The sequence below is a fragment of the Macrobrachium rosenbergii genome, chromosome 22 (genome assembly GCF_040412425.1).
Source record: "Macrobrachium rosenbergii isolate ZJJX-2024 chromosome 22, ASM4041242v1, whole genome shotgun sequence".
Lineage (NCBI taxonomy): Eukaryota > Metazoa > Arthropoda > Malacostraca > Decapoda > Palaemonidae > Macrobrachium > Macrobrachium rosenbergii.
The window spans coordinates 34,864,211-34,888,910 of NC_089762.1; the positions used below are offsets into that span (position 1 = coordinate 34,864,211).

Sequence of the window (24,700 nt, forward strand, 5' to 3'; positions counted from 1 at the left end):
CCTAAAGCCGCACAGGCAATAAAAATGTGCCTCGGTAGCCTGATGAAAGACGGGTATGACACAGCCTTGATGACAACTATCATATGAAAAAGTGGGGTCTAATATCTATGTAAAGAATATGGTACTCACTCTATCAACATCATAAAATGAAGGTTAGGTTCAGTCAACTACACTACTGACCTTAGTTATGATCAAAATACCACAACTCCCATTTTAACAAACCAAATTTGAATAATGTTAGTGAGTGCTTTGTTTTAAGACTATGATACTGTCTTAAAACCTTCATCTATAAACTTTAAATAACTAACAAGTCCACTCCAACCAAGGCTTACTGCCTGCAAGACTAAAACTACTAAGTTGAAGAGTCAAATGTGTAGATAAATCCAGTTTTCTTTTCAAAACCAGCCCCTCAGTAATTACTTACTGGTTTGGAATTTAGCAATTCTACTTCTTCCTTGGTTAGACGTCGAACATAAGGGGTTTGTCCTGCAAACTTGTTTTTGTATTTGCTGAGGTCTAAATCTGCAGCAGAAACCTGTTAAAACAACAAATTTAGTCACCTTATACTGTAATGTGAAATCATCAATATACTAATGTCCTTGGCCCTGTAACTCCAAAGCATAACACAATATATATGAAAGTATTGCTGAAAATCCTTTTGATGAAAATCTTTTCTGAAGGCTAGTAGTATTAAGAAAATCTAGAGCCCTTTTATGATTAGAAAATATCAAAATTTTCAAATCAATCTGTTCTAACAATATTCAAACCCTATGGAGATTTGCTAAACTAGACATTTTCAACCATCTACCATTTTCTCTGATGTTAATTATATCTTAATATCAAAAAATGGTCCTAAAATAGGCACACGTATGAACAGTAATATCAAAGTTTAAATAATAAGTAAAGCAGAATTCACAAGAAATAGATGTGTAGTAGTGCAATAGATTGGGAAAATATATTTTGATTAAAAAATGTAGATTAACTCAACTGACTTACAAATGGGAATCAAAAACTTACCTTCAACTTTTTATCTGATGCTTCATCTTCAGAGTAATGACATATGGCAAGCAACCTCTTCACTGAGTGATTTGCTATAAATATAAAACCAAATAATCATACATCAGTGTTTTACAACTAAAAAAAAAAATCATACCTACTCAACAACGAAGTGAAGTCCCAACTTTGAGGTTTCACAAAAATTCAAGGAATGAATCTGCCCAGCGACAAAATAAGCTGGGAATGTTTTTGTCATTACCAAGTCCAAGCCCTTGACTGGAGTGTGCAGCTATTCTGTCCATTTATCAAATTTTTTTCAACAGACCTACATAAGCATATTCTTTATTAGCATGCATTTGAAAATTCATCTAAGAGATTAACTTAAACACTGAAAAAATATGTACTTTATTACCAATCAAAACAAATTTACATTTCTGGTATGTTATCTGCTAAAACTAGTGAGCACTGCCAACCAATGAACATCTGAAAGGAGCAGGTTTTGGTAATTTTGTCTCTATTGGCAACAGATTTTTTTTATTCACTGTATTACACTATTTTTAGAAAAACCCTTTTCATGATGTTTTCTCCTGTACAAATAGCTGTGCGTATTTTCAACATAAAGAGGAAGGCAGAGATGAAGTCAGTTGATAAAAAGATGAACTAATAACAAGAAATGACAACAGAATCCTCCTTAGCAGGTGGTCGTTAATTTGAAGAAAAATTACAGTACAATACAACACGGCACAGTACTAGAGAACAGCAGTAGTAATGCACAGACATGCATGCATTATTACAGAAACTTCATCTGTTTAAAAAGAACTTGTACTATAAAGAGAAAATTCTCACTATATTACTCTTTTCAACAATGACAAAATTGTTAAATTGTTTTGAAAATTCAATAAAAAACGTATCATAATACTGCAGTTTTATCTATGTACAATAACAGTAAAAAGAAACCAAACTCCACTGCAAAGAAATGTCCTTACAAGATGAGATATTTTGAGAAGTTAGCGACTCTGAATTCCTTCTATAATAGATACACTTACAGTAAACATTTTAGTTTGTAAGTAAGGAGAATTCACATTAAAATGAGAATAACTTTCGCCCATCATGCTTCCTCAACATTATTACATGTTTAGGAACCTCAAATTCTATGCATCGAATTCTATGCAGTCAGATATTAATCAAAACATACCTGTACTATTTTCTTAATCTCAGACACTTGAAGCAACCATGCAAAAATACTAAAACTAATACTGTATTTACCACACTTACTGTCATCAATATTCCTTTGCTGTATAATACCAGAATTTTCCTCATCATCACTGGCATAGGTAATTGACCTGAAAAAAAAAAACAAAAACAAAGGAATCTGCAAAACTGAAGGTCTAAAATAATATACACTGACAGTGTATCCACCTTCTTGACATGTCTAAAATAATAAACACTGACAGTGAATCCACCTTCTTGACATGTAAGTTCCAACATGGAAACCATGCACACAATACATTAGGCAATGACTCTAAATTAGGAATGCAGTTTAGCAACACTCTGAATCAAACTCACCTAGACAAGCTATCTGAAACCTGCAATTCAGATGAAATGACAAAGTCACCAACAACTTCATCCATACTCCTACGATTCTTAATTGAAGACACATCCTGCAAGCATCACACACTTGTATATTTTTTTTAAATCTGAATTTTCAGAATACTTCAATCAAGAACTCTTCAGTCAAAACAGATAATGGACATAAATAATTAAAAGATTAAACAATACTTCAGTAAAACAATAAAGTATGTGTAACGGAACACTAATAAAAAAAAAATTATGTGAAGTCTCAGCAATATAAAAATACAAACTTAAAGTAGTCATCATCCTTTTATCAACATCAGAAGATACTGCCTACAGTGTGCACAACAGATGGTACTAAAGGTTCACTGCGGTGTCGCTTGGGCCCGAGTTGCATTTATGTCTAGGGTATTATGTATATTCATTCATTCCGTTATGTGCTCTTCAAATCTAATTGCCCAACTTCTTTAACCTTGTCTTATTCCAATTTTAATTTTTCCTTGAAGACCTTATACTCCAGGTGAGCCCCAAGAGAGACTTGGTAATCTCTTACCCAGTCTAAAAAAACTATGAGCTTATTGCAATTATTACCACCACAATGTCTCCTCTGTATTCACAGGTTAAAAATCGGCAGACTCCTTTATTCTGAATTTTCTTGATAATTAAGAGCAATAATTTTCTTCAGTTTAGCAGTCACGTACATAAGCTCGCAGCTGACTTGTGTAAGCTAGACATTTCAAATATTAGTATTTTATACAGTAATTTAACCCTTAAACGCCTACTGGACGTATCATACGTCGACTAAAATTGTCTGTTGGGTGCCAAGTGGACGTACCGTACGTCGACTACAAAAAATTTCAACCTTCGGTCAACTTTGACTCGACCGAAATGGTTGAAAAACGCAATTGTAAGCTAAAACTCTTACATTCTAGTAATATTCAATCATGTACCTTCATTTTGCAACAAATTGGAAGTCTCTAGCACAATATTTCGATTTATGGTGAATTTTTGAAAAAACTTTTTCTCACGCCCGCTGTGAACTCGGCCAAAAATTTCAGAAATTCTTTCGTCATTTTGTCATAATTTTTGCACTGTTCTATATTAGCCGTTACATAAAGTTTTATATATGAAAATGTGCGCAATTTCATGTACAATACAACAGAAAATAACTCATGGTTGTAGCTTTATCAGTTTTGAAATATTTTCATATAAATCACAATAACTGCCAAAATTTCAACCTTCGGTCAACTTTGACTCGACCAAAATGGTAAAAAAATAATTGTAAGCTAAAACTCTTACATTCTAATAATATTCAATCATTTACCTTCATTTTGCAACAAATTGGAAGTCTCTAGCACAATATTTCGATTTATGGTGAATTTTTGAAAAAACTTTTTTCCTTACGTCCGCGCCAGAAATTCTTTCGTCACGTTGTCGTAATGTTTGCACTGTTTTATATTAGTCGTTACATAAAGTTTTATATATGGAAATGTGCGCAATTTCATGTACAATACAACAGAAAATAACTCTTGGTTGTAGCTTTTATCAGTTTTGAAATATTTTCATATAAATCACGATAACTGCCACAATTTCAAGCTTCGGTCAACTTTAACTCGACCCAAATGGTCAAAAAATGCAATTATAAGCTAAAACTCTTACATTCTAGTAATATTCAATCATGTACCTTCATTTTGCAACAAACTGGAAGTCTCTAGCACAATATTTCGATTTATGGTGAATTTCTGAAAAAAAAAAAATTTTTCCTTACGTCTGCGCGCAGTAACTCGGCCGAACATCTTGGAAATTCTTTCGTCACGTTGTCGTAATGTTTGCATTGTTTTACATTAGTCGTTACATAAACTTTTATATATGAAAATGTGCGCAATTTCATGTACAATACAACAGAAAATAGCTCATGGTTGTAGCTTTTATCAGTTTTGAAATATTTTCACATAAATCACGATAACTGCCAAAATTTCAACCTTCGGTCAACTTTAACTCGACCGAAATGGTCGAAAAACGCAACTGTAAGCTACAACTCTTACATTCTAGTAATATTCAATCGTTTACCTTCATTTTGCAATAAATTGGAAGTCTCTAGCATCTTCATTTTGCAATAAATTGGAAGTCTCTAGCACAATATTTCGATTTATGGTGAATTTTTGATAAAAACATTTTCCTTACGTCTGCTCGGTAACTCGGCCGAACATCTCAGAAATTCTTTCGTCTCGTCGTAATATTTGCACCCTTTTATATTAGTCGTTACATAAAGTTTTATATATGAAAATGTGCGCAATTTCAAGTAAAATACAACAGAAAATAACTCATGGTTGTAGCTTTTATCAGTTTTGAAATATTTTCATATAAATCACGATAAATAGAAAAAATTTGACTTTCGGTCAACCTGAACTCGACCGAAATGGTCGAAAACTGCAATTGTAAGCTAAAACACTTACAGTCTAGTAATATTCAATCAATTAGCTTCATTTTTAAACCAACAGGAAGTCTCTAGCACAATATTTCGATTTATGGTGAATTTTTGAAAAAACATTTTTTTACGTCCATGGCGTTTAATTCATGCATCATTTTGTGATAATATTTTCTCTGTGTTGCTTTGATCGTTTTACAATTTGTTATATACCAAAATCATTGCAATTTAGTGTACAATACAACTAAAAAAAATTAACTCATTAGCTTTAACCGTTGTGCTTACAGCGCGATTTGTATACAATTATATGAGTTTTTTTTTTCACTGTCATATATTCCAATATTTATATATGATAATATTTTTTTTCATTTCTGATGGTTGCATACTAAACTTCAGGCAATGACAAAAAAAGGAGCCAAAAATGAACTCTTAATCTTAAAAACTAAGCGTGCTGTGATTTTTTGAAAAAAACTTTTTTTTCCGCTTCGGCGCTAACTCACCGAACGCTGCCGGCATACGGGAGACGTTTTTGTAAATAGAGGCTCGGCATTTAAGGGTTAAACTTAATACAAAAATCTATGATAAATAAAAATTTTAAAAGTTGCACACTTGAAAAGTGACTGAAATCTCAAAGACTGAGATGGTTTGGGCATGTGAAGAGAAGGGATGAGGAACAATTAGCTAGAAGAGCAACAGATACGAAGGAGCAGGACAAAGACCTGTAGGAGGGCCCAAAAAATCCTAGTAAAAGATAGCTGATGATTTATATGGTCATTCAGGTAGAAAATACATACAGCCAATGAGTGGAGAAAACTCACTCCATATCAAATCCCATAAAAGGGTAAGGCCTCTACTTAACTTTTCTTCAGTACTTCAGCTGTCAATATAATCTTTTTAAATATACTGTAACAAAATTACAAATATGACATTTTTATAATAAAATCAAGTTTTATATATACTTACCAAATAATTACATAGCTATAGTTTCTACTTTACGCGGCAGCTCAAAATTCAAAATTCGCAGTAGTGCTCTTTTTTTTGGGTGCAGGTATACTGCCCTTCCCACTTTCAGGGACGAATAGGTACAACGTAGCTAAAGAGCTCAATTCGTTTATGCTCTATGTCCATGAGAGGGAAGGAGGGAGGGCTCTGATCATGTAATTATTTGTTAAGTATATATAAAACTTTATTTTATTATACAAATGTCGTTTTTATATAAGTAACTTACCAAAAAATTACACAGCTGAATCACACATTGATTGGAGGTGGGATGAATGGACATATACTACCCACAAAAAAACTCTGATATGGAGAATTTGGAATAGAAAGTTAGCTAGCATCTTGAAATGCTTTTTGTAACCTTACGGGGTGAGGGAGTAATGGCAGACGGGTACTGCCTCTGGTCGAAGCTCCTCTCGACCTGTAGCAGCGTGGCGGTAGAGCCAAGGGTTGCCTCTCCTTGAGTGGGTGCTTTGCAACGTAGGAGGTTAATCGCAGGTTGCCAAAGCTTACAATCCAAAAGGGTCACATAAATAATGTGTATATGCCCTTGCCCTGGGCACAGTACAATAGAATGACAAAGACCAGATAAAATTAACCTACATCACCACAAAATTTTAACCAAAACCATAAAAAACAGATTTGTGACACTCACAACTCAGTGTTCACCAGTCTTCCCAAGAAGTGCAACTATCCTTATTCAAGGAGAGTGGATAGAGGAAAAGAAGGAATTCCTCCTATCCTTCATCCCCCAATACCATGCCAGCTGCGAAGAACAGACCTAAAGTACTGCATTTTTCGTACACCATTTCAATATCCCGTAAGTAAAACATGGCAAACGCTGACTTGCACCTCCAATATGTTGTTTGCAAAATTAAAGAGAGAGACAGATTACGTCTGAAAGTCAAAAACGTCACCATGGCTCTTATCTCATGAGCCTTTACTTTACATGAGTAGTGAATCATCTTGAACTCCTGAATGTGCTTCCGAAATCACAGACCTTAAAAAGAATGTTAATGCATTCTTGGACAAAGGATAGCTGGAGTATTTCACGGAACACCAAAGATTCGAGGCCGAACCTCTAAGGTTTTTTGTTCTTTTAGTGTACTCAAGGCTCTTACAGGACAGAGGGCTTTCTCTTGATCGGATGGACTGAGTACTTCGGACAGGCTCTTGATTGAAAAAGAACAAGGCCAAGGGTTAGTCGGGTCCTCGTTCTTGGCCAAAATATCTAAAATCAGTGAGTATATGACACTGCCTTGTGAAAAACCTACTTTATCGATGGCATGAAGCTCACTAGCTCTCCTGGTTGTAGCCAGTGCCATCAAGAATAAGGTCTTCTTCGTCAGATTCCGAAGTGACGATGTTTCCAAATGTTCAAACGGCGGTCCTGACAGCCATTTAAGGACCACGTCCAAGTTCCAACCGACTCCTGAAGGTTTTGCTGGCTTACTAGTATAAAAATGTTTTATTAAATCGTTGATGTCTTGGTTTGAAGACAGGTTTACTCCTCTATGTTTAAATACTGAACTCAATATCGTTCTGTAACCCTTGATGGTAGATGTTGCGAGTCCTTTCGAGGTTCTAAGAAGTAATAGAAAATCTGCGATTTGGGCTACAGATGTTTGAGGAGAGATATTTCGCTCCTGGCACCACTTCCAAAAAATTGCCCACTTGGCTTGGTAAACTGCAGTAGATGATCTTTGCCTACATTTAGCAATAGCCTCTGCAGCCTTCCTTGAAAATCCTTTCGCTCTGACAAACTCCCTGACAGTCTGAAACCTGTCAGGGTGAGAGTGGATTAGCCGGCAGAAACGAATTGAGCTCTTTAGCTACGTTGTACCTTTTCTTCCCCAAAAGTGGGCGGAGCAGTATACCTACACCCAAAACAAAAGTGTGCTACTGCTAATTTTGAATTCTGAGCTGCTGCATGAAGTATACACTATAGCTATGTAATTATTTGGTAAGTTACTTGTATAAAAACATCAATTTAGAATACAACAGCAAAGCAACCTCCACCTAATGGATTTTCACTAAACCTGATTTCCTCTACAATGGAATACAATCAATCTCCAAGACTAAAAATATATGAATTAGCTTTCATATATCACAGCACTTTAGAATATGGGTCAAGTTTCACATGTGACTACTCAAGTCACATTTCCAATCAATATAGTGCTCATCATGGTCATGCGCTGCATCCAAGACAAAAATTGTATCCCTTGCATATTCCTGAATACTCTACTAGTTCAGAAGTAAACATTTACATTAAAATGATTATGATCTTTATCATCATAAAGCACTTTAACAAGACCACTGAGTCACATGCCTAGTCTTTTGAGAATTGTCTGACAGGCTTGTTTGTAAACTAGAGGTGAAAACTAGAAATAGGTAAAGTTAAAGAAAATGACCAGCAACATGGGAGGAGGTAAGACAAGAACAGATGAGGAGTAAAAAACAAAAAAACCATGTTGCTATGAAATGAGGGACCCCAGAAAACACATTTAATACTATAGTTAGTATGCTTTAAATGTTATTAATCTTTACAAAAAGGATATCTACTAACCAAATTATTAACAGCAGCTTTCAGGCGAATTGGTGTACTTGTTAACACTGGTCCATCTTCACTAAAGTTCTCTGGAAGCTTTACATTGGTGGAATTAGCCCTGTTACAACAATTTTCTTTATTTTTCTGATGCCAATGGTGATGGTGGTGGTGATTGTGGTGGTGGTGGTGGTGGTGATTGTGGTGGTGGCAATGATGGTGGTGGTGGTGGTGGATTCTGTGCATAAAGTAATGCTGTAAATGGCTTGGATCACTAGATGGAAGAGGACTCACACCACTTACTAAAGTCCAATTGCTAGGAGTACCATCTGTGCTTGATACTACATTATTTATTACTTTATTAGCTGCATCACTGCTGACTTGGGGTTTCTGAAAATAGAATAGTCTCAGATACAGTCTTATAGTCATTTTCTGAGAAATACAACTTAAATTCACTTGAAACTAGGTAATCTGATAACTAAATACAGCACAATTTCCTGCTTTAACACCAGAAAACAACTGAATCAAGAATGCAGGGCCATTGATTGATTCATTCATTTCTGGTAAATGGAGTCTTAAATAAAACTATGGTCATCAATGCCATGAACAAATTCTAAAATAATTACCTATGGAAAGGAAATAGCACCAACATAATAACACAAAGGCGTTTGTGGACAAAGAATATAATGAAAACCAAAAATTAATCTCTACAATAATAATGTATGAATACAAGATGTATAAACTTGCCAAAGTTCTACTATAAGAAAAATATCCTGGCTTCCAATGTTGGTTCCGATTCCTACTAATCCCAGCAAAGAAACATTATCTTATTAGTTCTACATTTAATACATTTAAAAATAGAAAAATCACTGAACACTCCTACAAAGACAAAATCTCAATACAAAGTTATTTGGATTCAAAACACAATCAAGTAAAAATTGGGCCAAAGTTTCTTCAGCAAAATAGCATTTTCTGTACAGCGTATAATGCTGTATGAAACCCTCAGCCACGGTCCGGTGGTGGCCTGTGTTGTTGGCACCTATAGCAGTGCCAGATGCACGATCATGGCTAACTTTAACCTTAAATAAAATAAAAACTGCTTAGGCTAGAGGGCTGCAATATGGTATGTTTGTTGATTAGAGGGTGGATGATCAACATACCAATTTGCAGCCCTCTGGCCTGAGTAGTTTTTAAGATCTGAGGGCAGACAGAACAAGTGCAGATGGACAGACAAGTAGCCATCTCCATAGTTTTCTTTTGCAGAAAACTAAAACCCATTCTAGCAGTTCCAAAATCTCTCACCATACCTGACCATCCTCCTTTTGATGGATATTGCCCCTTCTTTGGGTAGAGAAGTCAGACACAATACAATCCTACAATGAAAACTGCCCACCAAAGGAATCAAAGGCCAACTCTTAAGAATAATGAAAACCATTCCCGTCCTGATAACTTTTCATATTTACCCGGCCACACATTTTGAAAAATTGGATATATCTGTATTAAGCTAAAACCACACAATATAGTCCTGGTATGAATTCCTGTTCATGATTCCCTTCACATTAGCAAGGAACCCTTCTTGAGAGTAAAGTTACCTAGTACATAAATGATTAGCATATTCATTCCTCTTGTGCTACATAAATAAAAGTAACAAGACCTAGAGCTAATCACATTTTACTTCTAAGTGATGCCTTTGTGCACAGATGGGTGAAATGAGAATTTGTCAAGCAATGGGTTGCATTTTCATATGAACTAATTCAAAATTATATATATGAGCTACCTGAGACACAGATGGACTGATGAACAAATCACCATCCTGACAATGAGATTCCAATTCTTGATCCTCAAGTACAGAAGTTTGGGAATTACGATCTTCATTTAATTGGATTTCAACATCCGATGAGCTTGACTCTATAGTTCGCTTGGCTCCCTGAAATAAAAAAAAAAAAAGCTGAACAATTATCACCTACAGAACTATTACTCTTGACAAGACTAAGTAAACAATATGCATACCAAAAACTTAATGTTCCTTTCCTTTAGACTACTCTTTTCTTTGTTTTAATTTGGGCCTAGAGCTGCATATTCTTCTTACTCTCTTTCTAAATATTTACAAAATATTTTCCTGATATATATTCTACTGAGTTTAGTTGTCTAGCTGTTAACCTTTACAAGAGTATATCCTCTAAATATCAACTTTTCATATTACTAGAGAATCTGTAATAAAAGGTAGTTTAACATGACTGTTGACCACATTTCAAGATTCTCACATGGCTTGTCCAAATGATCTGTTCCCAAAGAAAACTGATCAAGATAAAATTATAGCTAATTTGATTTATGAAAATGCAGTTATAGAGCCAAGCATTGGGGCATTTTCAGTTATTCAGTAAAATTACAGTTGTCAGACACCTGGGGAAAAAGAGGTCTCAGGGAACAGATGAAAATTACTTGGCAAAAAGTAATGCAGATGGTGGACAAGTATACACTGCAAAAAAGCTATGAATGCTATCTATAAGGCTCTTAGTGCCATCTACAAAACATGAAAAAAAAACTGGAATTTGTTCTCTGTCAAATCTGTTTAAAAGCTAACCACACTGAACCACTGAGGTAGACCTCACTAATATTCTGAGGTAAACAGGAAAAGCTTGTCTATAACTTAACAACAAAATTAGGTGTGGTCAATTTTCAAATGACTTGAGTGTCCCCTGCCAGCTCCCAACCAATATACAGAAACCTTTTGCCATTATGTCTGCCCTAAACTGGAAAACATTCAAACAAAATGCTTACAGGCAAGCTTCCATGTTTCAGGGAGTATGGTACACTGATCGCCTTGGATTTGGGGAACAAAATTATGAATTCAACTTCAAAAGAATATTACAATGGGTTTCAGTATTACTCAAGTTACTTACTTTGATCTTTGAGAGATTTGGAGATGATAAACAAGGACTTGATGTGCATGAAGTCACATCACAACTTGATTTTGAACATGTGGAGAGAGTACATGAAAAAGAGGACTGATTTCCATCTTCTGGGTTGGTAGTTTTCCCCAAATTTTCTTCCTCATCACACACATCATCAGTCTCCTTAACCTTCTCTTTACTTTCACTTTCATGCTTTCTGTAGCTTGCTTGACCAAGTTCCTTCTGTTTTCCTAGTAGGAATATTAAGATACTTAAAAATATAAATAAAAAAATTAATTTTTTCTACACAAATCCATTACTTCTACAAAACCTATTCATGCATATGCACAAATATTGGATGCTCCGCAGCAAAAATAATATAACTGCTCCACTCACTAGATGGCACCTGCGTACTTGGTTCCCATGATTTCCCGTGGAAAACTGGATAACTTATTGTGTGGTATGAGCAAGCTATATACAAGTTTGACTGTCTCCAGCTCACACTGAAGGTTAACCCAGCATAAAAGGCAATGATTTTGTATTTTCAAAGGAACAAATTGCTATTACATAAGAACATCACTTGCACTTATAGCTTTCTTTGGCAACTTTCAAACTGCAGTTGAGTGCATTACTGTACTTTTATTACAAAAATAATTAAATGTTACAATTCAACACATCATGCCCCTCAACCTTCCTCACTTTCTCACATCTAGCCCCCTTAAAATGTAAGAATTAATGTAAAAAAATTTATGAAGATGGTGTCCTCTCTCTTCCCCCTTTGTTCTTCTTACCTGTGATGAAAGATTCAATAAGAAATACATGTTGTCCAAAAATATTCCCAAACTTGAACCCTTAAGTCTTCTCATGGAGATTCATCCTAGACTGATGCTTAATTCTAAGTAATGTATTAAAAAACAGTTAATGAGTGTGCTATCCTGTTTCTATTGACACTTAACTTGTATTTCCTTTATAATCTGCAAAATACAAAATTGCCTAATCTGCAACTATGTTTTGCATTTCAACTGACATACGTAGATTCAAATGGCAAATTCCATTAGCTATCAATTTCATGTATAGAACTGAATTGAATATAGAATTTAGGCCAAAGGCCTAGCACTGGGACATATGAGGTCATTCGGTGCTGAAATAAAATTGATGATACTGTAAAAGGTTTGAAAGATTAACAAGAGGAAAAGCTTGCAATTGCACTATGAGTCAATTGTTAGGAGAGGGTGGAAAGGAAGATGGAAGAAAGAGAATATGAAAGGAGGTGCAGTAGAGGGAACAAAAGGGGTTGCACCTAGCGGCTGAAGGCACACTGCAAAGAACCTTAGTAATGCCTACAATGCACCACATGAGGTGCACTGACGACACTAACCCCCTACGGGGTTTCATGTATAGAAGATTAATGCTCTGATGATTAGCTATTACTGTGGTGAATTTAAGCTTCTTGTATTGATAAATGTCTGGTTCTTGTTTGCAGCCATCTGTGGAAAAACTGAAGTTGGGGCATTCAAGTATCTTCTTATAATTACCTGGTTCAAAATCACTGTCAAGCGTAAAGTGGCAAGACTCTTCTGTAAACAGATGACGGCATGATTTTTCTGCACTTGGAAGCACCAATTTATGACTCTTAACTGGACGTCTGAAAACACAAAAATCTATTCAGTAGACATTCCTACAGTTCTGATTTCATATCAAAACTTGTACTGAAAAACACCAATGATATTCCCTTTTCAAATAAAAAGCTGATTTTCAAAACAAAATTTCAAGGTAATTTTAAATAACCCATACTGTGCCTAGTTTTCAATTTTGTTTAAAATGACTACCCAGCTTCTAGGGCATTCTTGTATGCAATATGAATACCCACCTTAATAAATTGTAACTCATCAAGAGCATACAGCAAAAAAAATTTAATCCTGAATCTTGAAGAAATGGTAAACATACTTTAAGAGCGCTGGTGAATATTTGGAAAGACAATTTAAGAGCACTGTTTCATTGCAGTTTCTCCAGCATACCATAAGGCGGAGACTCAATGTCGATAAATGAAGAAATGAATATGAACAGAAAGAAACCCAGAATCAAAATTGTTAAAAATGAAAACAACAAAGTCAATTCTTATCGAAAATATTCATGACGAATACAGGTGTATTACCACATAGTACTTACATCCAACAAGATACACAGATAACAATTAATATAAACTTGAGCTAACTACCAAGAGCAACATAGAAAATATAAAATATATAGGAAATTATTCATAAAAGTTTACATTTCTTCCTTTCTCAGCAGGATATGATCTTACCTAGGATTTGGGTATGGATAAAGGGGTAGTACATGGTATTATATATTTGTTGACTGGATAATATTGCAGTTCCAGGGAATATCTTCTGCTGCCTGCAAACTGTCAGATCAATATGCAGACTTAATAATAGGCAAGTGTTATCAGTACTACAAGGGGATCTTTTTAATGATTTAACACTCCCCCTGCTGTTGGGTTGTGCTACTTGTAAGTCTCTTGACAGTGGTACAAAGAGGGATGTCTCCACATGACATACTGATGGTCCGAGGTGCAATATGTGTACGTAGTGTCTCCAAGACTTATAATCAACAGCTGTCAGGTACACTGTTTACTGGATAGCAGATATGAGGTACTGTTTCGATGGAGATGCCATAGATCACTTCATAGTGGTTCCTTATGGCATCCTCTTGAATATGGCAAGATGTATACTTTAAAAGACACAAGGTAGACATACTGCATCAACATAGTTGCTGGGCTATCCCAGACAGGGCATAAGAACTGGTATAATATACTATACTCATGTGGCTCGAGAAGTTGTATGTAAGTGGGAAGGGAGCATTTCTTGTCAGGAAACTTGTTGTTTCCTCATTCTTGTAATAACATCTATTGTGTGATCTGGAAAAATTCCTTCCAATTATACTCCTGAGGGTGGACTCTCTCTCCCTATACTTAGAGCACATGTGAACCCTGTAAAGGACTAATCAGGAATGGCTTAACCTGAGGTGGGGTTGCCACAGAGTAGCATTTATTAAGTGCATTTATTAATTCCTTGTTAATGTCACAGCTAAGGGCCTGGGCAACCAGGTATAGATCTTCATGGTTAGTGTGCCTGAAAAAGCAAAGGGAAATTGCTCTCTTTACACTGGTACTGCTACCAACGCTGTTCTATAATTATCTAAGTATTTTATTTGACCATCAAGCAAAAATTCCAGTATTTTTGCATGGGTATACACCCCTGTGGTGTATTCATCATCAGAAATTCCAAAACAGGCTCACCATCTCTTGCCTGTGCATCTGTTGTCCATTTTTCTTGTTCAAATCTATGAAGAAAAACACCACCATACATACAATGCATAATACTAACTGGATAGTTAGTATGGAGACAGCAAAAAGTCACCGTGGTCAAAATAAAAGCATGTGAGTGGGGAGGGGGTGTCTCTCCCCCAAAAAATCACTCACTTAACTTCAATTAACCACCTCATTATACTTTTAACAACAGTTTCCGGCTTGTGCTGAAGAATACTCTTATATAAAAAGGCAATGGTTTGTATTTCTGTAGGAACAATTATGAACGTAATTATTTAAAATGCTGCTTTCATAAAAAATTAAGAGGTGACTAGCTACGTATGTCAGAAGCTCTGCGTACCTGAATATCCTTCTGCACAGGTATATGGAGCAAGTGATGTTATAGTTATGTAAATGGGTTCCATCCTTGATTCAGACAGTATCTGTTTTTTGTACCAAAATCACTGTCAAAACTTATATATTCATCACTCAATGAAGAGTGAAACCCTTGCAGAAAACTTTCACAACATTAGCCATTTCATACATGTAGAGAAGACTCGTAGTACTGTAATGAACCCATTCAAAAAACTGCCATTTTACTCTCATCTTGCTTGCAATCTCTCCCTTTCTAGACATTCCAACAATTCCTTTTTCATCAGTTCTCCCATAACCCTAATTTCTAATCCTCTGAATTCTTCTCATATACACTGCTCCACATACTCTGTGATTCACCTGTTCTTTCATCCTTTAAATTTACCTAAAAATCCAGTACTTTTCTACAATGCATTACACTCATTGTTCTACCTTTTCATCAGTATAACCTTACTTTAGTTATCAATCATTTCCAAATTTCTCCTCAAACTCCACACGCCATTCATAGTGCCTTTTCTTATGCCACGACTTGTACCAACATCTAATACCCTTTCTCCGGCTTATTTCAGATGCTTTTTTTAGACAAAGTGTACCACATACAAATTTCCATCTTTATTGTACTTTCTCAGGCAAATGATTCGTGAGACACTTACAACTCACACACACACCCCTAACTAGTTTAAATCTGCAATGCCCTCCCTATAACAAGCATTTTGTCATTTGTCTTACTTCATCAATCCTGTAAGATTTATCTTACCCTGTAAAAGTAATACCAGCTATGTCCTATACATTCTTTGTCATCACTATCATCTTCACATTTATACAAAAGATCTATACTGTAATGGACTGGGATGCTTGGCAAAGAATTCAGTTCAAAACTGATACAGTATATTTTAAATATTATTTGCCGGCTGACTAAATTTGACGTGAATTAACCTATTCCTCACATAATAAATGCAACAAAACCAAGACTCACAATTGAACATTCTACAACATCTAATCAAATTGTCTTTACTTACTCTGGACAACTTGTTCCATGGTTAATAGTTATGCCCTGCTGGGGTGTTGTGAGGTCCAATACCTCTTCCTCTGAAAAAGATTCATATTACATTACAATTTCCAACATAATTCAATTTTTTTAGAAATTAAATCATTCGACTATAAAAAGTCTACTCTATCAAAACGTTACAGTATTTCTCAAAACAATTCACCAACGCATAAGAAAAAATTCCATACATAATCACTAACAGTTGCATCTCTACAGTAACTGAGAATTAACAAAAAAGAAAACAATAAACATACAAATCTACCTTTGGAATCTGAAGTCTTTACAGTACCCTGTTTGGGCTCTTGAAGAACTGGAGTCAACTTGAAAGCTTAAAATAATAAACAATTTTTAATAAATAGGCAATTTTAAATTGAAATCCAAACAACAATATCATGCATCCAGAAACATTAAATTGAGCAGACCATCATTTACAAAATTTAAGTACTATAATAAGACATCATTGTGCAGTTCATAAAAGCTTCAGAGGTGATCATATTGTGTTGTTCTGATATTTTAGCTGAGCAAATTGGTCAGAATTAAATATGGGAAGTCTAACATGGAAAGAATACAGAAATGTAGGGCAAATGTAACAGAGGTGCCAGCACAAAGACTTACAATTGCAGAATGCCAGGAAACAAAGTTGATATACCCATTAAAATTGGATGCTGAAGCTTCACCATACTGTGAAACATTTAAAAAGGAGACCAAATAGCATTATATGGCAAGCAGTTTTATAAGTATTTTCTTCACAGTTTCTCAAAAAATTAGTACTGTGGAAAGGAATAATGAGTTAGCAGAACAACAAATGCATTTTGGTTTTGGAAGACGCTCAGTAACAGGTAAGAATTTTAAATCAAACACAAAAACTAAAGAACATAAGGGCAAACTGATAATTATGGTTAGCATAACAGACGAGACAATTATGACTCTAAGGAGAGAAATAAGTGACCTTCAGTCTAGAGTTGATGTAAAGTCCTGTAAGTAAAATACATTAAACAAACTATGTAAATAATGAAAAGGGAAAATAAAAATATTTAAACTAAAACAATAAGGGGAAAAATGGGAATACTGTAGCGATACCTATTAAACATTGTTTTAAGGCAGATTTTGATTCATACAATGTCATGTATTTATCATCAATATTTTGTTTGATAATGATCTCTGTCTGCGAGTAGTTTCCTTACTTCTTTTGTTGTCATATTGTGTGTTTCTTACGCATATCTGTAGTTCTTTGACCGGAAAATGGTCTCTTCCAACTTCTTGCATAATCTTACTCTTTCATACCTCTACACTACTGAACATCTGTTAGGTAAACTGTCACTGAAAAAAATTTTAATCTTGACTAAAAAAAAAGCCACTCTCACCTGAAATAGCAAGTAACTTTTCTCTGACAAAGCATGTTCTGGACACAATAAAATAAACTTACATCTGAGTATGTTGTGAAAAATGCATATTTCTTTATGCAGTACCTCACAGGCAAATTACATAAATTTTGCCTTTGACCTACAGCATGAAAAAAATATTAGCTTGAACATGTACTTGCAAAGTGCCTGCATCCTGGCTGGAAGCACCTTGCCTCTTATCTTAGACATCCTTGTTTCAATTCAGATGTGAGGCAGAAAGTGATTTGTGCATTTGGAACATTACTGAGTTCATTTCCAAATACTAGTACACTGTATCAAACATACTTTGTATAAGGTATTTTTTTTAAATAAGTAGTGCCACATACAGTACAAATTCTGACAATGTGTAAAACATTTGGTTAATCAAACTCCATCATTTGTGTAATCAATATCTGCAGTCTTTGTATGTCTCCAGATACTGCAAACCTTGAGCTGTTATCAGTCAAGTGTTCTTATTTTGTTGTCCGCAATGCTGTTTCCACCTATGATGAAATCCCTTTTATTTTCTTTAATGTTTAGATTACCTTTTCACTATTAACTTCCATTTTCCTCCTTGTTTGCCTTCATTATCTTTTTTTTATAATTTCACCATTTCTATTCATATCTGAATTAATTCAGCAATAAGTGTTATTCTTCAATTATCAGGTAGCACCAGCATTGGCTTCTTTGGTACATACCTTGAGTAACTAAAACTCATTAGAGTATTATGAAATTCTGATTTTTTATTTTTTACGTTCATCTAGCGTACAGCATTAAATTCTGTGTTTTAGTGCTTGTGTTTAGCTTACATTTTACAAGAATGTAGGGTATCTGCTAATTAGGGTTGTTTGTAATTAGCACTTGTGTCTTGTTGAAGTCTAAGTTTTTCCTTTTGTATTATTTTTTTATAATGAGTGTCTTTCACAGATGTGCTGTTGATCTGATCTGACTACTGAAAGTTTGACCTGATAACCTGGCATTGTAACCTTTTGGTTATCAAGTACCATGATGAGAAGGGTGAAAAGACAAAACTGCGACAAATTGCTAGGAGTCTAATAATAGATAAAAATGGTTAAATTTCATAAAAGATTTTAATATCTTTACCAATTCTGTGACAATATCGACATCATTACTTAAAGCCTCTTCTATGATGTTTCTGCTCATCCGCAAACTTAAGACAGTCCATTAGAATGTGCTCCTTATTGAGAGGAATTACTTCAAAGATACACACTATTGGTCGATCACCTTGCAATACGACCTTGAGGTGTACTGTACATGAATATGACCTACCCTTTGTCTGTTCAACCTACTCTAAAGACCCTCAATTTCTCTAATATGATGGTGAACAAGAGTTGATCATAAGTCAGATTCTCTCTTATTTCAAGTTCTCACAGAAGTTATCTGTATGTTTTGTTATTTTTGTTTACTATAGGACTAGATCCCTGTTACTGAAGTTAAAGAGAATTAAGAAAGTCTTAATATCACTTGACTGGTAGTAGATCAGCCTATTTTTACTAGTTACCAGGCACCAACTGGCAAAATACTCAATTGTAGAACAACTGGAGTTATTTCAATTTTAAGGTTATTTATTTTGCAAATAAAGTAGAGCATAAACCACATCTGGTCAAGTGTACAGAAATGAGCTTGTAATTTTACTTTCCTTAAAGTTTCAACTTATCATACATCAGAGTGAGTGCAATCCCTAATAATAATGTACAAAAATTATAAAAATGTTACACCTTCTTACTGAGCTATAAACAAGCTATCAGTTACTTACTCTTAGTTAGTTTCCTTCTCTCAAATACGAGTGAGAGAGAGAGATTACCACTTGAAGGGCCTTCCCTCAGTATGGCATCATCCTGAAAAATCAAAACTGATTTCATGATTTAAATATTTCAATGAAGATCTGGCATATTAAGTCCAATAAAACTAACTGAAATTTTATATCACTTGTAACAGGTATTTCTCAATGAAAAAGTAAATATGTACAGTACTCGTCTTGAAAATCAGGATTACATTCATGTCACAAATTTCTGTTACAATAACTCAATGTTAACTAAAATACTACAATCCAATGTTCTATATTTCCAAGTTCTTAAAAATTAACTATGACCCCTGTAGATAAAAGCCTTAATTTTTATTATATTTGACTGGGGCTCTTTTAAGCCCTTAAACAGTTAAAGAATATAAAATATCTTTAGCAGACCACCAATTTTAAAATCTTAACTCTCATCGGGTTGTCATGAAGGTTTTGTTTTTATAAAAAGAGAGAGAATCTATCTAATCAATTACAGCTTCATATAACTTTACAAATGGATAGCCTTATCACTTCCCTGGGGCCATGTACAGTTATGCCCACGATGCTCAGGGAACCATTTATGCACATTCTGGGATTTATCGAATAGGTTTTGAGGAACCAGAGCAGCCAATAGCCCATGGAAGCATGAGAACAGCTTAACCAAGGTCTTGTCACTTCTTGTTACTTTATGATTATGAAATTTAGGTTGTCAAGACAAGCACTGGGGCACTTTTGGCCATTCAGCACTTAAGATAGTGAAGAGAGGGAGCTGAAGTGGTTGGAGAGCAAGATAGAGAGATCCAGGGAGGTCACAAGGGACAGACTCCCCAAGGCTCTGATAACCCAAGAAAAGGCCAATGCACCTTCAGTAGCCCCTTTATCTTATCAGGATGCCTCATAGTCGTCGGTGCAGGAACAGAGTATTAATTGAAGATGCAGGTACAGCCATCACACTGTCCAAGGTCCTGAAGTTTAAGTCATCAGGTGCAATTTGCTTCAGTGTAGCAGCCATGTTCACTATTAGTGGAGTGTAGACTTGCTGACAGTAGTGTGCCCAAACACAAAGCAATTCAAAAATCAAGCAAATGAATAAGTCCCCCACCCCCTAACACCTGCTGCCAGCACTTGAATAACTCTTAGATATCTTACAGCTAATGGCAATTCCACATAGTCCCTAACCTGAACTAATGTAATTGACACTTAACATTCAACTAGGAAGATTTATTTTAAAATAAATAATAATAATAATAATAATAATAATAATAATAATAATAATAATAATAATAATAATAATAATAATAATAATAATAATAATAATAATAATAATAATAATAATAATAATAATCTGACTGACAAAATCAAGATGCCACAGTGCCATGGAACACCAGAGTAGATGAGAAAGAGGCCTGAAAATAGAAATAAGAAGGTTATGGGATATGTCAGTGGAAATTGCACCCATTACTGTAGGAACACTAGGCATGATCCAAAGATCCCTGAAAAGGAACCTGGAAAAATTACATGCCAAAGTAGCTCCAGGACTCATGCAGAAGAGCGTGCTACCTATCAGAAACAGCGCACATAGTAAGAAAAGTGATGGACTCCTAAGGAGGCAGGATGCAACCCGGAACCCCGCACTATAAATACTATCCAGTCAAATAGGATGACCGAGATGGAATAAAAAAATAAAATACAGTAATAATAAAATAATATAAAATAATATAAAATAATAAAATAATAATAATAATAATAATAATAAAAATAATAATATAAGTACATAAGTCCTACAGCTGAGGCGTTACTACCTTTTAACCACGCTCCAACATCCAGAACAGCTTTAACTGAAGGCATATTCACACGAAAAAGTTTGCATCGTAGTGCAGTATGAGCAAATTTGCCACACAACTTAAATATCTGAAGCAATGTAAAGTAATTATTGCGTCGCAAATATAAGTAACATTACTTACAGATAAATCAAGTCCAAAGCTGAGGTCAACTTGGTTTTTCTTGAATTCTACTGAGCCTTCTGTATTATTACCCTCAAACATCTTTGAAGTGGTACCCTCAAGATCAGAAGAGTCCATCCTGAAATGTAATCAATATATTACTGAAAAACAAACTATGCCAGGAACTAAGGTACAAATAACATGGGGTATTAAAGTAAACACAGTCTGAAGAAAATCATTACTGATTAACACTGCAAGCAGTTAGATCAAGAAGCAAATGGTTACACCACAAAATCTTTTACTAATCCATACCACCAGTAGTAATTCTAACTAAAATACTGTTGAGATAAAATTATTTTTGCTCCTTTGTAAAAATGATAAATTAAACAGAAATTTGCCTTTTTCCTAACATACAAACCCACAACATCATGCGAATAGGAGTATCCTTGGGTGTACATGCGCAAATGGCTATGATAGACTCGCTCTGAAGAGTAGCACTAGCTACTTAAGGTGTACGCAGGACCAGCATCCTCAATTTGTTCTTAGCTGTCGCAGCTTTTAGACATGCTTCTATACGCTGTGCGTTATTTTCAGCCTGGGTTGTTACTTTGAAATTAACTTTCCCTTTTTCCTAGTACTGTGCCGTGGTAAGTGTTGTGGTTTTTCTACCCGAATTTGTGATAGTGCTGTGGGGATTTCACAGTGTATTTTCGAGTGTTTAGTCACTGGTCTCTTGATTAGTTTCTGCTAGGTTATTTCACAATGCACATGGTATTTTCTCTAACAGGGAAAACTGGTGGTTTAGGAGTTTTGACAGACTCTTACACAGTATTAGGTTAGTTTAGGATCTAGTCTAGGGCTTGAAGGTCAAGTTCCAGTATAAGCAAACCCAATTAAATAGCCCCTGGGTAAAGGAACCCTGACACTTTAAGGCTTAGTACTATGGACATTAATTGCTTTCAACATAAAATATAAGTTTTTCTGTTGTATTATGATGTGATTTACATGATTTTGAGTTTATTTCCATCGCAAATGAAACTTATCCTTCCCGGCAAATGATATACTGTATACAAAATTAATAAAATTACGACTTGTCAGAATACTGCACCCCTCTCCATAGCTAATACCAAAACTGTAATCAGTAAACAAAGTTTTGCCGTATTAGCTATGGAGAGGGGGTGCAGTATTCTGACAAGTCGTAATTTTAAATTTTGTATACAGTATATCATTTGCCCGGGATAAGTATTCATTTGGCCTCAAAATCATTCAAATCACATCATAATACAAACAGAAAACCTATATTTTATGTTGAAAGCACTAATGTCCATATAGTACTAGCCTAGTAATAACTAATAATGCTCAGACCTACCCTACTGTAAAGAAGTAAAGTTTAAGGTAGCTGTGCTTCCTGGTCACACAAAATTATGCTAAGGATAAATTCTGAAGTCAAAGTGCGTCCATATTCTGAAGCAACTACTACTGTGGATCGTAACTGGAGAATGATAAATTAACTGTTAAATTTAAAAAAAATTCTTCTGGCAAATTAGAGCATTTCATTTAAAGTGAGGAGAACTAATGGGCTACAGGTACTAAATATACTGCACTGTCAGCAATGTTAATAAGTAATGTAGGATAGGCCTAACCTATAAGCCTTAAGGAAACTTTGGTTACGCCATTGAAGGCTACTGAGTAATCTGAACCTACGTGAACGACTGCCTGTGAATGAAGCTAGCCTAAGCTAAGCTCTACAGCATAGGGGACACCAGTAGACTAGGCCTGTAATAGTGCAAACGACATGGTTCCGTGGCCGGTTGAACTAGGCCTAATCAACAGCCTACACTTGGGCCTACGCCATAATTAGCGGTGGATGAAAAACGCCCAGCTATAAAAATATTTTTCTCATCAGTACACAATCGCAGCTGTATAGTCAGTTTCTATGGTGCACAAGCGAGAACTTAAATATTTTTAGGCCTACTTCTGTTACCTGGCTAGTTTGAGACTACCCCCAGTTCATGGGACTATGATATATCCTTCGATTTTCGGCTACTAATTTGGCGACAGGATGCTAAAAAGATGACAGAAAATATCTTATTACTATAACTATGACATCAAATCACAACACTGGAAAAAAGGAAAATAGGCCTAGCTTAGCTCCATTTCTATCACAGCATAGTCACCTAACTGGATGGTCCATGTTGCCTGTATAACTTACAAATAAAACAATAATTTCAATGGTTTTCATAAATATATTATAACCTCACATGCTTTCACGCTAATTCTGACTATTTGTAACTACTCACGTTAATAATTACGGCTAAAGTAACTTGCCAATAATGTAAATTTGCTATTATACTTCGGAATCAGGAAGAACGTTGTGCAAGTCTACCTTCTTGGCAGTAATCAGATGGCGCACTGCGCATGCTCAGTAAAAACCTTACCGATCAATTGGGTACGAAAAAAAAGGTTTTAAATTAAACATTTAATGCTTAACACCATCGTGTCTTTTGGTTAAAGATAGGTTTGTCTGCAACTAACTTAAAGGTCTTTTATAATACCACGTTGAAATTCATCCAAACTCGCAACGAGTAACTAGCATTTCGGGTTATTTGGTCATGGGCATACTCCTTCTATAGGAGGGATTTTTGTTTTATTTTTGAGACAATCAGTAAGAAAAATCCAGATAAGTGGTCTCGGGCCTGCTCCCTCACTGGTAGAATTTTTCCTTTAGTTTCGAGAAAATCATTACGGAAAAAAGAAATCCCAGTAAGTGGCTACATGAGTGTCTGACTTTGAAAGTTTTTTCTTATTTTTCTTTTCTTTATTTTTCATCAGAATATATATATATATATATATATATATATATATATATATATATATATATATATATATTCTTCATCAGAATATATATAATATATATATATATATATATATATATATATATATATATATATATATATATATATATATATATATATATATATATATATATATATATAATGAGTAAATTTACCAGATAATGATAGGAGACAAAATGTTAGTCCCAATCACAGAAGGTAAAGAAGGTAGCTAAGTGCGCTCAAAAAATTGAAGTGTTTATGAGCCAAGACAAGAAGGTATGAAGTACCTAACCTTCCTGAAAGTAAGGTGTGGCTCTTCACTGCAAATGAAAAAGATAAGGTTAAAGCTGATGAGATGAACTGTTAATACAATGAATGTGTCGAAAGAACTGAAGGGGCAGGGAATGTGGAGACACTATGGAAGAGGTAAAATGTTATCATAGACGAAACGATAGACCAGAGAGTTATAAGATGATTTTGCCACATAGGAAGAATAGAGGCTCATAGATCTATGACAAGAGCCCAGTCATAAAGCCCACTTTACAATAGGATTCATGAACCATGCGATTGCCAAGCATC

At 34.9% G+C, this 24,700-nt stretch overlaps 1 protein-coding gene across 2 annotated transcripts in view; it reads right to left on the minus strand.

Moving 5' to 3' along the window:
• Nucleotides 1-23,702, minus strand: part of LOC136850743 (uncharacterized) — a 36,724-nt gene extending 13,022 nt beyond the window's left edge. The window contains exons 1-13 of one of the 2 annotated variants that reach the window (XM_067124664.1): nucleotides 23,585-23,702; nucleotides 21,306-21,423; nucleotides 19,321-19,402; nucleotides 16,424-16,489; nucleotides 16,133-16,202; nucleotides 12,970-13,079; nucleotides 11,444-11,685; nucleotides 10,318-10,467; nucleotides 8,562-8,930; nucleotides 2,563-2,657; nucleotides 2,272-2,339; nucleotides 1,018-1,091; nucleotides 425-535 (exon numbers count right to left, since the gene is read on the minus strand). In XM_067124664.1, the coding sequence (XP_066980765.1) occupies nucleotides 425-535; nucleotides 1,018-1,091; nucleotides 2,272-2,339; nucleotides 2,563-2,657; nucleotides 8,562-8,930; nucleotides 10,318-10,467; nucleotides 11,444-11,685; nucleotides 12,970-13,079; nucleotides 16,133-16,202; nucleotides 16,424-16,489; nucleotides 19,321-19,402; nucleotides 21,306-21,422 (1,554 nt within the window). In that variant the 5' untranslated portion in view covers nucleotide 21,423; nucleotides 23,585-23,702. The remainder of the gene's footprint in view (nucleotides 1-424; nucleotides 536-1,017; nucleotides 1,092-2,271; nucleotides 2,340-2,562; nucleotides 2,658-8,561; nucleotides 8,931-10,317; nucleotides 10,468-11,443; nucleotides 11,686-12,969; nucleotides 13,080-16,132; nucleotides 16,203-16,423; nucleotides 16,490-19,320; nucleotides 19,403-21,305; nucleotides 21,424-23,584) is intronic. The other variant, XM_067124665.1, reaches the window with a different exon arrangement.
• Between the last annotated feature and the right edge of the window lie 998 nt (nucleotides 23,703-24,700).